We start from the raw sequence: 12,712 nt of genomic DNA, 5'->3' as shown, positions 1-12,712 counted from the left end.
CCACGTCAATGGGAACCTCAGTGACTGAAGATGAACTCTGAGAGCCAGTTGCTTTTCTCCACTTCCCTGCACGGAAGCAGAACAAAAAGCCCCGAGCTGAAGAACCAGGGTTTGAAGGTGTCAGGTGCCTGTAATGAGAACAGGTTCTCTCAACACAGGGGCTCTGAGTCAGATACAAAGGGATGCAGAGCCGAGATGGATTCTGCAGCAGTCTGGCTTGGTGGAGCTCTGGCTTCAGCCAGTATGAACTCCACCTTCACCTCTGCTTCTCAATGCGAACCTAAGTGCTTCCAGATGCTGTAGTCCAGTGGGCTGTGAAAATCTGCAAATACTGACGTGCATTGATCCCTGAAAGGGGAAGAAAGTCCCTGACCGGGAGTCTGCCCAGATGCTGACACCAGGATTGCTAGACCCCAAAGACCCAGTCTAGGAGGTGTTGAGACCATCAGGGGGAGGGACAGCTCAGTGGTTTGAGCATTGGCCTGCTAAACCCAGGGTTGTGAGCTCAATCCTTGAGGGGGCCATTTAGGGATCTGGGGCAAAAAAACTTGGGGATTGGTCCTGCTTTGAGCAGGGGGTTGGACTAGATGACCTCCTGAGGTCCCTTCCAACCCTGATATTCTATGATTCACCCTTATGGCGACATGGGACCACCTGAGGCACTGATGGGTGACTCCCAGGATACTGTTTAAGGGCCGGGGTAGAAACCTGGGACACCGGTCAAGAAGGGAAAGTCTCCCTAGGCCAACGACCGCCTGTCTAGTCCTCAGCTGCATCCCTCCCCACTGCAGGCTGGAAGGTTCCCTTGGCATTTGGGAAGGAGCTTTATTACCTTTGTGATTGAAGTCATAGATGTACTCAGGACACGGCATGGCCACCACTTTGCCCGGCACGCCTTCGGGCCAGCAGCCAATGCCGTCCCACTCGGGCAGACAGAAACCATCTGCGGGAGAAAAGCGAAAACATGAGAAGTCACTGAGCCTGCACCGACATAGTCCCCTGGCACCCTCAGAACTGTAGTGTGCCGGCTGCCTCCCGGACGTACACGGCGTGGAGAGGGCCTTCTCCCAGCTTGAATTAAGTTCAGGCCACTAATCAATGCTTTTGGCCCAACCAGCCATTCGGGGAACCTGCTGTATGCCGGGTAGTTAATAGAAAGAGCGCCCTCTACTGGCAGATAAGAATAAGTGGCCTGGTCAAGAACAGCAGTTCTCAATCCGCGGCCCAGCTGTGTGCTAAATAAATTCAAAATTTGCCGCTCTGGTCTGGCGAGGGACAGGGCTGGCTGAGGGGGAGACAGCATCTTGCAGCCTGCATGAGCGGCTCCTGCCAGCAGTGGGCTGGTGAGTGATGCAGGGGGGCAGGGGGTGGGAGAGTGGGTCTGTGGGTAGGTTGCGGGGGGGCTCTGGGCAGTGAGGGGCGCTGGGAACTGGAGTTTTGCCGGGGTGCTGCAGCACCCCCAGGTTTTAGGTAGGGCTCCGCTCCTGGGGTCGGGTTCAGCTGCTGGCTGCCTGGCCCCATGGGGGGCGGGGGAGGAGTCCCGCTGCCCGGCCCCGCTGCCGGTTCCGGGGTCCAGCTGCCCAGTCCCACACGGTGGGTCCGGGTCCCAGCTGCCAGGCCCAGTGTCCAGGGCTCTGCTCCTGGCCCTGCTCTGGGCAGGGGCGCTGGGCATAGGGGACTGTGGGGAGCTTTGGGGGGGGGGGTGCTGCGGTTCTCAACCTGCGGCCCACAATGATAAACAGGTTGAGAACCACTGGTCAAGAAGTTAGTAGGCTCAATAAAGCTGCTGTTGTTATGCTCAGCAATTGGCTTCTAGTGCGCAGCTCCTGACACCTGCCAGCGGCGGTGGCATAGATACAACCCAGCCCGGCTTTGGTTCTTTTCAGAGGGACATGGTCCAGATAAAGGGGGCTGCTGTCCAGGTGTTCCCTGTGGGGATTCCCATGACTTTGGAAGCCACTTCCCATGTTGGTCTGAAATAGTCCTTTAAGGCCTGGGGGACAGCTCGCCTCGTCACCCAGGGGTTTGAAAACGGGGCAGGGGAGAGAGATTAGAAAGGGTGGGGAATTTAGCCGTCAGAAAGGGGGACCTGAACTGCTCAGCTGCTGCGTTTAGACACAGCAACTCCAAATAGCTCAGTTACACCAGCCGCTGGTGGTAAGTTACACCGAGTTATAGTGCTGCCCAGCAGATACGTTTGAGCATTAATTTGGTTGTAAGATTGAGGGCAACTAGAGCATATAGACAGGTGCCTTGTTCTAGCAGGGAAATCCAGAGAAATAGTATTTATACTAAAAATGCTTTGGGGAGTTCCTCACATCTGTCTGCTGGTATCAGTTTACCCAGGCTTTCTAGAAACGGGTGGCTGGGTATTAGGGTTCCTTTAGGCCAGCCCCATTCCCAGTTAAGTCAGCGGGAGTTTGGTCATCGCTTCCAATGAGGAAAGATCGGGTCCAGTTTTTGGAAAAAACTAAATTTTATACACCTCACGCTCCATAATCTACAGTTAAAGTCTATCATCCTGCGGCCATCGTAAAGGATTCAGTGGACATCTATATGGATGGAGGAGGGGTAGTTAAAAAAAAGGGAGGGGGGGCACATCAAGACATTCCTCCCCCCCCCTTTTTTGGAATTTATTTTGAAAACTCAATTCTGACCCTTCATCTCAATGTTCATCCTGTTTTTTTTGTTTTGAAATTTCTCAAACCTTGAAACAATCTGACCAGCTCTAATGGTGAGACTATCCAGAGCTACAGTAGCAAGGGTTGGAAAAGAACAAAACAACACAACTCCCTCCACAGTTCTGGAAGGACTCTGGGCCCAGACCTTCAAAGATATTTCAGTGCCTCAATACCTTTGAGGATCTGGACCACAAATCCTCATGCTTCAGGCCAGAAGCCAAGCTATAGGCTAATGGGGGCCGGGAAAAAACTTTGCTTGGAGGTAGGTGATCACAGAACTGCTTACGGCTGGGTTCTTACACCTTCCTCCGAAGCAGCTGGAACTGACCACTGCCAGAGACAGGACACATCACTAGGAGGACAACTGGTCTGCTCTGGTGTAGCACTTTCTAGGTTCTTTTATTTCTAATCACCTGTTGGTACAAACAACACCTGATGAAGCCAAGTGCTGTCCATGCTCAGAACTGCTGAGCCTCTCCTCTGATGAGCGTGACTGCCGTGGTAACTGACCTGGGCTATCGCTATACCACAGCACCTGCACCGATGCATCTGTGCTGCTGTCGTGCAGCTACTGCAGATGCCCTAAGCGGATGGGAGAGAGCGAGCTCGTCGGCTTAATTATTCCAGCCCCCGTGAGTGGCGGTAACTATGTCGGTGGGAGAAGCTCTCCCGCTGACCTTGCACTGTCCACACCAGCGCTTAGGTCGGTGTAATTTACGTCACTCAGGGGGCTGACTTATTCTCACCCCTAAGGGACATAACTTGTGCTGCCTTAAGATGGAGTGTATACATGGCTCTAGTTTTCAGCATTCCTTTGAAAGTAGGGAAGAAACCCCTTCAGACTCGCCTAGTCTATCCAAAACTGGCTTGCAGCAATATATGGTATGTAAGGACTCAAGCCTCCAAAGTGCTGAGCTCTCTGCGCCAATCCAACAAAGTGCTTAAACACATGCTTAATTTTAAGTACTTGAGTAGTCCCATTAACTTCCGTGGGATTATGTTCATGCTTATAATTAAGCACTTGCTTAAATACTTTGCTGGAAGGGACCAGCTGGGCCAGACCACTCAGAACCTTTCAGGATCATGCCCCAAGAACCCATTTGAAAGGAAAACAAATGCAGACAGACACACAGACAGGCCCCACTCTGTTTCAATTTCAGAGTTGCAGCAGGCAGCTTTCCCCTCTTTAGCAATTACCGCACTGAAGACTGATACTCCCAGCAGAGCTAGATTCTCAGCGCTACATACAGTGTCTGGTCTAAAGGCACTCTACAGGAATGAAAACAGAATGAAATAAAGCACCTTCTCCTCATCTGTGATAGCATTCCATTATGAAAGACACAACAAATGTTCCAAGATCACAGAGATGACGTTCTTCCATTAACATCAAAGCTAGGCCATCAACCGTCTTTCAGTCATTCAAGCAATTTATTCTTTGGAATGCATACGCTTTCATATGATTAAAGAAGAACTCAGGATTCCTTTAAAAAAATAGCTTCAATAATTTTCTCCCCTTTGGGTTTAGGGATGACAGAGCCTGATTCAATATGCTGGTAATTTAGGGCATACAATGACATACAATTTAACTATTGATTTCTTATATTTAATTTAGTGCTGATGAAAGATGGCAGATTGGCAGCAATAGGAAACTGAAGTCGCAGCATAGAGTGAGCCGGTGTCTCCAGCACTGGCATGACATGCAGAAAGCAGAGATCTACATCCCATTGGGCCAAGTTAAAGACAGAATGGGTATATATACCCAATTTCCATGAGCTGTACCTAGGCTTGGCAGAATTAGCTTTTTCATAGAATATCAGGGTTGGAAGGGACCTCAGGAGGTCATCTAGTCCAACCCCCTGCTCAAAGCAGAACCAATCCCCAATTTTTCCCCCGGATCCCTAAATGGCCCCCTCAAGGATTGAACTCACAACCCTAGGTTTAGCAGGCCAATGCTCAAACCACTGAGCTATCCCTCCCCCCATCAGTAAATGTTGATTTCACCATACACACAAAAACCAACTAAAAAAATGTTTCCGTCACCAATAATCAAAATGTACAGATAGGCAGAATTTGCAGAAAAATGCTGCTCATTGATGTTTGGTTGAAGCATATTTACTTTGCATATTGTGACATGTGGTATTGACAATTTGTGCTGTACCGGTTATAAAGCTTTCACGGTTTTGGCTCTCAGTGTCTGCTGCCATTAAATAATGATTGTGTCTGCCCCCTTTAATGTCCCGGAACTGTGAAAACTGAAATTGATGGCAAGAGGAAAAAACAGCTGAACACCCCACTGTGAAAACTGAAATTAAAAAAAGTTTGAAAATGCTTTACAATAAACACAGAAATTATTCACTGAAATGATAAAAAATTAAAAATCAAATTCTGCCAAGCCTGGTTGTGCTGCACTTTCTCTTCTAACATTTGTCTTCAGCGGTAGCCCCTCACTTTGTGCATGGAAAGGAAACTAGTGCTTCTGAACTAGCAAAGTGGGCAATTATTTCCCATCGAGCGTGTTCAACAGAAATGCTGGAGACTGATGAGGCTAATGCACAGTAATCAGACTATTGAACTGGGAGTCAGGACTCCTGGGTTCCGTAGCCTCTGACTTGCTGCAATTTTGAATCAAGTAACTGAGACACCAAGGCCCAGATGCAACAAAAGGTATTTAGGCTCCTAAGGCCCATTGGTTTCAGTGGACATTAGGGATCTAAATACCTGTGTGGATCTGGGCCCAAACCAGCTGCCGTTGAAATCAGTGGAAAGATTCCTGCTGACTTTCATGGAAGCTGGATCACACCTTAACTATCTCTATGCCTCTGTTTGTCCATCTGTGACATGGATACAATAATACTTTGGTCCCGCACTGAGGTTTAGTGTTTGGGAAGCTGTGTTTATGAAGGGATTTGAGACTTTTGAACGAACAGTACTAAATAGTGCAAAGAATTTTCATCATCTTTAGAATCTGTCAAAATTAATGGAAAGTTGAATTCAACTTATTGACTCAACTCTACACTTATCGACAACAGGAAGTGCATGAATACACTCAGGAAATATTTTTAAAACAGAAACATCAAACATGCCTGACCTGAGTAACTGGATGATGTTATTATTGGAACCTTTGCCTTACCTGTCCCCATTAGACTTTTGTTCGTTGAATACCTGAGTCTGTCTCAGGTGACATTTAAGAGCAGTTTCTGACCCTCACTAAAGAACATAAGAATGGCCCTACTGGGTCAGACCTAAGCTCCATCTAGCCCAGGATCCTGTCTTCCAACAGTGGCCAGTGCCAGGTGCCCCAGAAGAAATGAACAGAACAGGTCATCATCAAGTAATCCATCTCCTGTCGCTCATTCCCAGCTTCTGGCAAACAGAGGCTAGGGAAACTTTTGCTTTATTGTGGCTTTGTTGTGCAGACGAAACGTGCTATATAAGAGCTAGGTATTATTAATTATTATTGTTGTTGTTGTTTTGTAAAGCAATTAACACAAGAGCTGGGTAAAAAAAAATGGATGAAAAAAATTCACAAAATGTTTCAAAAGTTGTTTTCATTTTCCAAGGTTCAAAAGGGACCATTTTTGGGTCTGTGTTTTTTTCTACCACTTTCACCTCCGCATTTGTTTTATCATTATAATAATTTTTTTGTTTTCCCTCCCTCTTCTTCCTTCCTCTTTTACCCGTCATTTAAAAATGATTTTCAAAAAAAGATGGAAAAGAGGGAATAAACTGAAAAATGATAAATCACAGACATTGAAAAACATTAAAAAATCGTAAGCCGACAATTTTTCATGACAAGTTTTTTTTTTTTTTTTTTTTTTTTTTTTTAAATAGAGACCATTTCTCAGCCGGAGAATTTTTCATTAGAAAGTTTCAACTGGCTGCTTTTGGGCATTGCAAAAAATACATGCTCGTTTCTCCTAAGACATCTCATTTTCCTGAGCCACTGTATAATACTAAATACAGATAACTGGAGGGGATCAGCTTTATTGTAACTGACCAGATAAAAGCTTATGAGGATTTTTCTTTTCAACAAAGAGAATGTAGGTTTAGGACTGCAACAAGCTGCTTGCATCACTCGGAGTGGCAGTGTAGAGAGGGAGTAAGAATATATCTGAGTACCTACACCTGCAAGCATGTTATGTTAGTGTCAGAGGGCCTAAAAGGAGCTTTTCCCGGAATAAACAGTAGGACACAATTAAAATGTAACTCACAACAAACTGTATAACCTCCAGAGACGACAGGAATAACTATACGGGGTATATATGTTAGACATATAAACCACACGCCTCCTGGGTGTGGTGCTCTGTCCCATCTAGTGGCACCAAGACCACTTAGAGATTAATGAGTCTGCTACAGCCACGGCTAACAGGCATGTAGTAAAGACTCATTTTAGCTCATGTAGTAGAGACTCATGCACTGAGCTTCAGAAATCCCCGGTTTGATCCTGCCTGCCCACAACCGGAATCTGTTGATGTTACGTATATATATATATGGGCAGGTACCTAGACCCAGACCCATATGTATATATGCGCACATATATACATACACTGAATGTGGGCCATGTCAGCTAGTGACAAATCAGTGCAGCTCCATTAACTCCAACAGATCTATGCCAATTTGCACCCGCTGCGGATTGTTTGAATGAGGGAGGCAGGGAATTTGGTTAAAGATTCATGTGGTAACATGAAGAACAGGAGGACTTGTGGCACCTTAGAGACTAACCAATTTATTTGAGCATAAGCTTTCGTGAGCTACAGCTCACTTCATCGGATGCATACTGTGGAAACTGCAGAAGACATTATATATACAGAGACCATGAAAGGAAGATGATGTCTGTCTGTATCTGTACAAGTTTTTTCATGAAGCTGATAGATTTCCACTCCATACGGCTAAATGCAGTGCCTTGCATAATGACAGGTAAGGTGCCACAAGTCCTCCTTTTCTTTTTGCGAATACAGACTAACACGGCTGTTACTCTGAAACCTGTGGTAACATGGTGTCACAGAACATTTCTCTGCTGAAAAAAACACCTTTCCCCCAGCCACCTGGAAGTCAGGCAGGAAGACAACTCCAGGGGACGTGCAGGAACTGCTGGGTTGGAGCTTTACACACCCTGTAAAAACGATAAACAAACAGGCTGAGTAAACACTGAGCCCCGACACCTGCTTTTCCACAGGGTGTGTGTGGGCGGAGGGGTTCTGACAGCTTTGCTGATGCTTCCCATTCTGGGCGCTAGACCGGGGGTGGGAAGATGCGGATGCGTGAGGATGCTGTGCTATCTTTGGGGACGTTGGCTCCTTCTCATACCTGACCCTGGTGTCTGGCTCTTTCCCTGCCTCACCTGAGCAAGGGCTAGTAGCCTTATCTACTTACCTTATCTAGGGTATATGTGGATCAGCGATCTCTACTGGATCACATGGCAAACACGTTAGCACTAGGGGCTGCTCCAGCTAATTAGCTCGAAGGACAGGGACCCGAGGTTCAGGAGTAAGAAATCCCAGGCTCTATCCTGCCTCAGCTCTTGGGAGCTCATCAGTAACCTCTGTGGCCGATCCAGGTGTGTAGCTGATCCAGCCAGAACTCCCAGTGTGTCTTCCCTCCAAAGGAGGATACCAAATACATAGAATCAGGCCAGTGGTCCATAAGTGGCCAGGACCGAGGCTTCAAAGAAGGTGCAAAAGAACCCAACCGTGAGCAGATGTGGGACAATCTGCCCCCACGGCAGGTCTCATCCTTGTTTCTAACAGCCAGAGAGTGGCTGAAGGTCACTTAGGGAGACAAGAATTGAACCCGTCCAGTTCCTTAACCAAAGCCCTCGCCACTACTCCTAGAATGAGGCTTTGTCAATGCGCAGGCCTCCTTCCAGCCGTGCCAGGGAAACAACAGCCCATTGGACAGGCTCATGAGCTGCCCTGCCAACGCACAGTGACCTGACAGAAGGGGACAAGGCAGCGATGGCCTCCGACAACTCAGACTGTTTTCCCAAGAGAGTCGTGCAGCTTCCAAGATGCTGCCTTTTGCCTACAGAAAGGTTTCCGTGTCTCCCCCATTTCCCTCCTGTCCTATGAGCAGAGCGTTACGTTGTTTTCAGTCCTCTCTCCGCTCCAGAAGGCTCGTCCCAGCACTGCCAGGGTCGACGCCGCCCTCCTCCAGCTCTCCTGGCTTTCCAAATCACTCCTCCAGCCCACAGCAGCACCTTGTCCATTGCCCCTGCCGCAATAACAAGTCAAAGCAGGCACTCAATAAAGAGACACCCAGCAGGGAGAGGTAGATGTGGGGCTCCAGAGACTCTGCTTTTCGTCTGCCTGATCTGCGTTTGGGTGCGTTTTGGAGGTGCGTCAGCCCGGAACATTTCCCTCAGAGCTTATTAATGGGAAGCCCTAAGAAGAGGCTGGGGACAGGCCTTGCATGAATTTTTATACCTCCCTGTTTGCCCCTGTGCGCTTAATTCTTGCCTGACCAACTCTCCTTGAGCCCAGTTCCGGACCTCACCTTGCTGTGCCAGGGCACCTCAACCCCGACCCGCAGCCATCCTTGAGCCTTGCTCAGCGCCCCTCAGTCCTAACCTGAAATGCTCTCTGCTCTACCTGCCTTGGCCAGTGCACCCACAAACAGCCTTCCCTGAACCCTTCAGCAAAGCCACTCCCCTCCCACTGGCCTGCCTCAGTTTCCCTGCTGCTTCTCATCAGTCTCCCTCTGGCTAAGATACTCTGACCCCCTGGCTAAGAAGTAAGCAGAAACCAACCAAACCCAAACTAGCCCTTCACTTCTTGGGTGCAGAGAGCCATATACAGTCCTTGCCCTTCCCAAGCCACAGATCCTTCTCTAGGCCCAGGCAACCTTCACCCCTTGGTCACATGAATTCACAACAGTCCCTTCACCCCAGGGACATCAGCTCAATGCCTCAAGGTAGCTCAGCAGAGGCACAGAGAAGCTCAGGCCCTCTCTCTACCACAAGCTCTAGTCCTGAACCCCTAAACAGTGAAGTAGCCACCTCCTCCAGCCTCACGTATTCCACTTGATATTTCCTGCTCTCCTTGGGCTGCTTCCTTCCATGGCTGCCCTGCCTTTCAGCCCTCCTTCCCCAGCCCTTCCTGGTTCTTTGTCCCTGGAAGCCCCCTTCCCATCAGATGCTATCCAGAGCCCCTCCTCCCGAGAGCCCCTCCATTCCCAGCACCTACCCTCCCCAAACCTGCCTCTGCAGTGAGAAAAGCAGCTTCCTTTTATACCCCTCCGTCTCCCAGCAGGCCTTGCTCTCTGGCCTACAACACTGGACTACAAGTCCCAGAATTCCCTTGATCGGGAAAAAGGGAATGAGGTGCAGCTAGGACTTGAACTGCCTCTGAAAGGGCCAGCTCACCCTGTGGCCAATGCACAATGCATCTCTCCTTCCCGTCCCGGGCTCTGCCCACGGACGTCAGCGCTGCCCTGCCACTCGCCCTTCTCCTCCGCCGGTAGCAAGGCACCTCCTTCCAGGCGAGCCACATACTGCTCTAATCCCAATCCCTCAAAATCAACCCTGACCGCTGGGTACGAGGAAGGCCGGCACAGCACTCGCCTGCCCTCTGCCTTGCTCTATCAGTCTCAATAAACAATGCGTTCCCACAGAGTCCGCTGTCCATTAGCGGTGCTCTTTTGCCTCTGAATTAGCCACAGCGCTTTCCTTCGATACTATCTCTGAGTCTGCGGCCATTAAAGGGTGCTTGATTCCACCTGGCAGCCAAAGGCTGGGAAAAAACTTGCCACTCCTTTACCGGACGAAGGCCCCGGCCTGGCCAAACTCACAGCATTCAGCTGAGCAGAAGACTGCTGCCTGCCCTGCCCCTCGAGTCCCACGCTTGTCACGTCTGCCTCGTAACATCGCATTGCTCTGTCCTGGGCGGGAGGAAGTGACATTGTGATGACGCGACGTCATCATGCCCTGAAGTGTGGATGTGGTGCTACGAAGATGCAAAAGGGGCCTCCTCGGAGTCTAACGCACTCGTCATGCTTGATTGGCATCACGTGACCCTGAGATTTTATTTGTGTCAGACAGGAACTAGCTGGTGGGAGACTGCATGGTTCTGGGAATCGGGCAGGGGCTACATAGCCTTTTACCAATTTTTGGCTGGTTCCCATCCTGCCCAAGTCAGTTGTTGCCCATATTGGTTACCATCTGCCTGTTTGGTGGCCTATGTGCAATGAATTTGGTAGCTCTGAGAGACCAGCATACAGCATATTGAACTTGCCACAAACCTCAGGAGAGAAAGGCAGAGAGCCTAAGGACAGAAAGGCAGAGGCCAGGAATTTTAATTTGGATGCTGAGAGTCAGGCACCCAAGAAGTGGTGTGATTTGCTGACCTGAATCTGAGCATCCTTCAGCTAAGGTCAATAGGAATTCTAGGTGCTCACCACTTCCGAAAACAAGGTCAGTTATTGAGGTCCCCTTCCAGGCACGTATGTCTGAAGATTTTTGAATTCCCCTTTCACCTGGCCCTCTAGCTCAGAGCCTCGGTAGATGGGGTGCAGTGGTGACACACAAGAGGTTCAGCTGTCCTAGGCCAGCGCCCTTAGACCACACCACACTCTCACCAGAGAGCAGAGCCAATACTAAATACACACACGCACAGTTTTGAAAAGAGAAGGCGCTCGGGGATTTGTAAATTCACAACCTAACAGCAAGAGGTTAGCAGGCCCTGACTAAGTCATGCTGCATGTACAGTTGCGAGGCAGTGGGGGTGGTAACAAAGCAGAAGTCAGGACCCCCAGGTTCTATTCGAGTCTCTACTATGTGACCTTGGTCAAGTCACTTCACCCTACTCACCCTTTGTCCGTTTTGGCTACTTAGACTGTTGGCTCTTTGGGGCAGGGCCTGTCTCTTACTATTTGTATGTACAGCACCTAGCACAATCGGGCCTCTAAGGATGACACTGGAATTGTGATTTATTACAACAATCTGTAACCACTGACTCCTCTTTTTGCACTATGACTGCAGAGGTGTTAATAGGCCATTCTACCTTGAATGGTCCCTTAAAAAATGGACTAACTACTTATTTTCAACAATAGGGTTGTCAACTTTCTAAATGCTGGTATCCAGACCCGCCCCCCCCCCGAGACCCCGCCCATGCTCCACTTCTTCCCCCCAAGGTCCCGCCCCGTTTTGCCTCTTCCCTTGAGGCCCCACCCCTTCTCTTCTTTTCCCCCCAGGCTCCACCCCCTTCTCTGCCTCTTCCCCCAAGGCCCTGCCCCTGCTCCATCTCTTCCCTCAAGGCCCCACCCCGTCTCTCTCTCCTCTCCTCTTCTCTACCCCCCCGTTGGTCACTGGATCTTCTCCATCTCCCTCCCCACCCCCAGCTGGGCTCCCTCTGTGCCAGGGCTGGGACGGGACCTGCTGCTGCCTGACAAGGAGCTGGCCAGCAGGTAGGAGGCAGCTCCGGCAGAGCAGGGGCTGGCAAGGGTTAATGACCTGGTGCCTCTCTCTGTCCTGCGGTGACCTGGCTTTTGCATTTTGCTGTGATTCCCAGAGTACCTCTCCCAGCCCTGAAGAAGAGCTCTGTGTAGCTTGGAAGCTTGTCTCTCTCACCAACAGAAGGTGGTCCACTGTGGGACAGGGAGGCACCGCTGAACCCAGAACAGCCAGGGAGGAAGGGGGTCTTTGTGAAGAAGCCCTCAGGAAGCTGACCGCAGAGAGACAATTGCACACTGAAGCCTTCACGTTTCCGCTGCTCATCCCGTATCATAAGGGGGCATCCACTGAGGAATATGCTCACTTGCCTTCTAGATTTCCTACCCCACCCCCCTCCGTTCTTTGTGCAAGCATTGCATACATGTGGAGAACACATTAAAACCATCTGCGCGGCTGCTTGGCAGTGGGAAATATGCAAACAAGGGCTCGAGGTGTTTATCTGGGGTATGGAATATAAATCAGCCCGAGTTATTCTGGCACCGTGCTAGGCACCAGGGAGACCGCATCTGGAATACGGTGTCCAATTGTGGTCACTCTATTACGGGAAGGACATTCAGCGGATTGGAAACAGGCAGGGAGGAGCAAC

General features: G+C 49.6%; 1 protein-coding gene across 3 annotated transcripts in view; it reads right to left on the bottom strand.

Moving 5' to 3' along the window:
• Positions 1-12,712, bottom strand: part of PTH1R (parathyroid hormone 1 receptor) — a 175,920-nt gene that overhangs the window by 54,505 nt on the left and 108,703 nt on the right. For all 3 annotated transcript variants that reach the window (XM_074946447.1, XM_074946448.1, XM_074946446.1), the window contains one exon: positions 833-943. In XM_074946447.1, coding sequence (XP_074802548.1) covers positions 833-943 — 111 coding nt within the window. The remainder of the gene's footprint in view (positions 1-832; positions 944-12,712) is intronic.

Source organism: Natator depressus, chromosome 2 (genome assembly GCF_965152275.1).
Source record: "Natator depressus isolate rNatDep1 chromosome 2, rNatDep2.hap1, whole genome shotgun sequence".
Classification (NCBI taxonomy): Eukaryota; Metazoa; Chordata; order Testudines; family Cheloniidae; genus Natator; species Natator depressus.
Note: the sequence above shows the minus strand (reverse complement) of the source record. Positions and strands in the feature narration are given on the sequence as shown.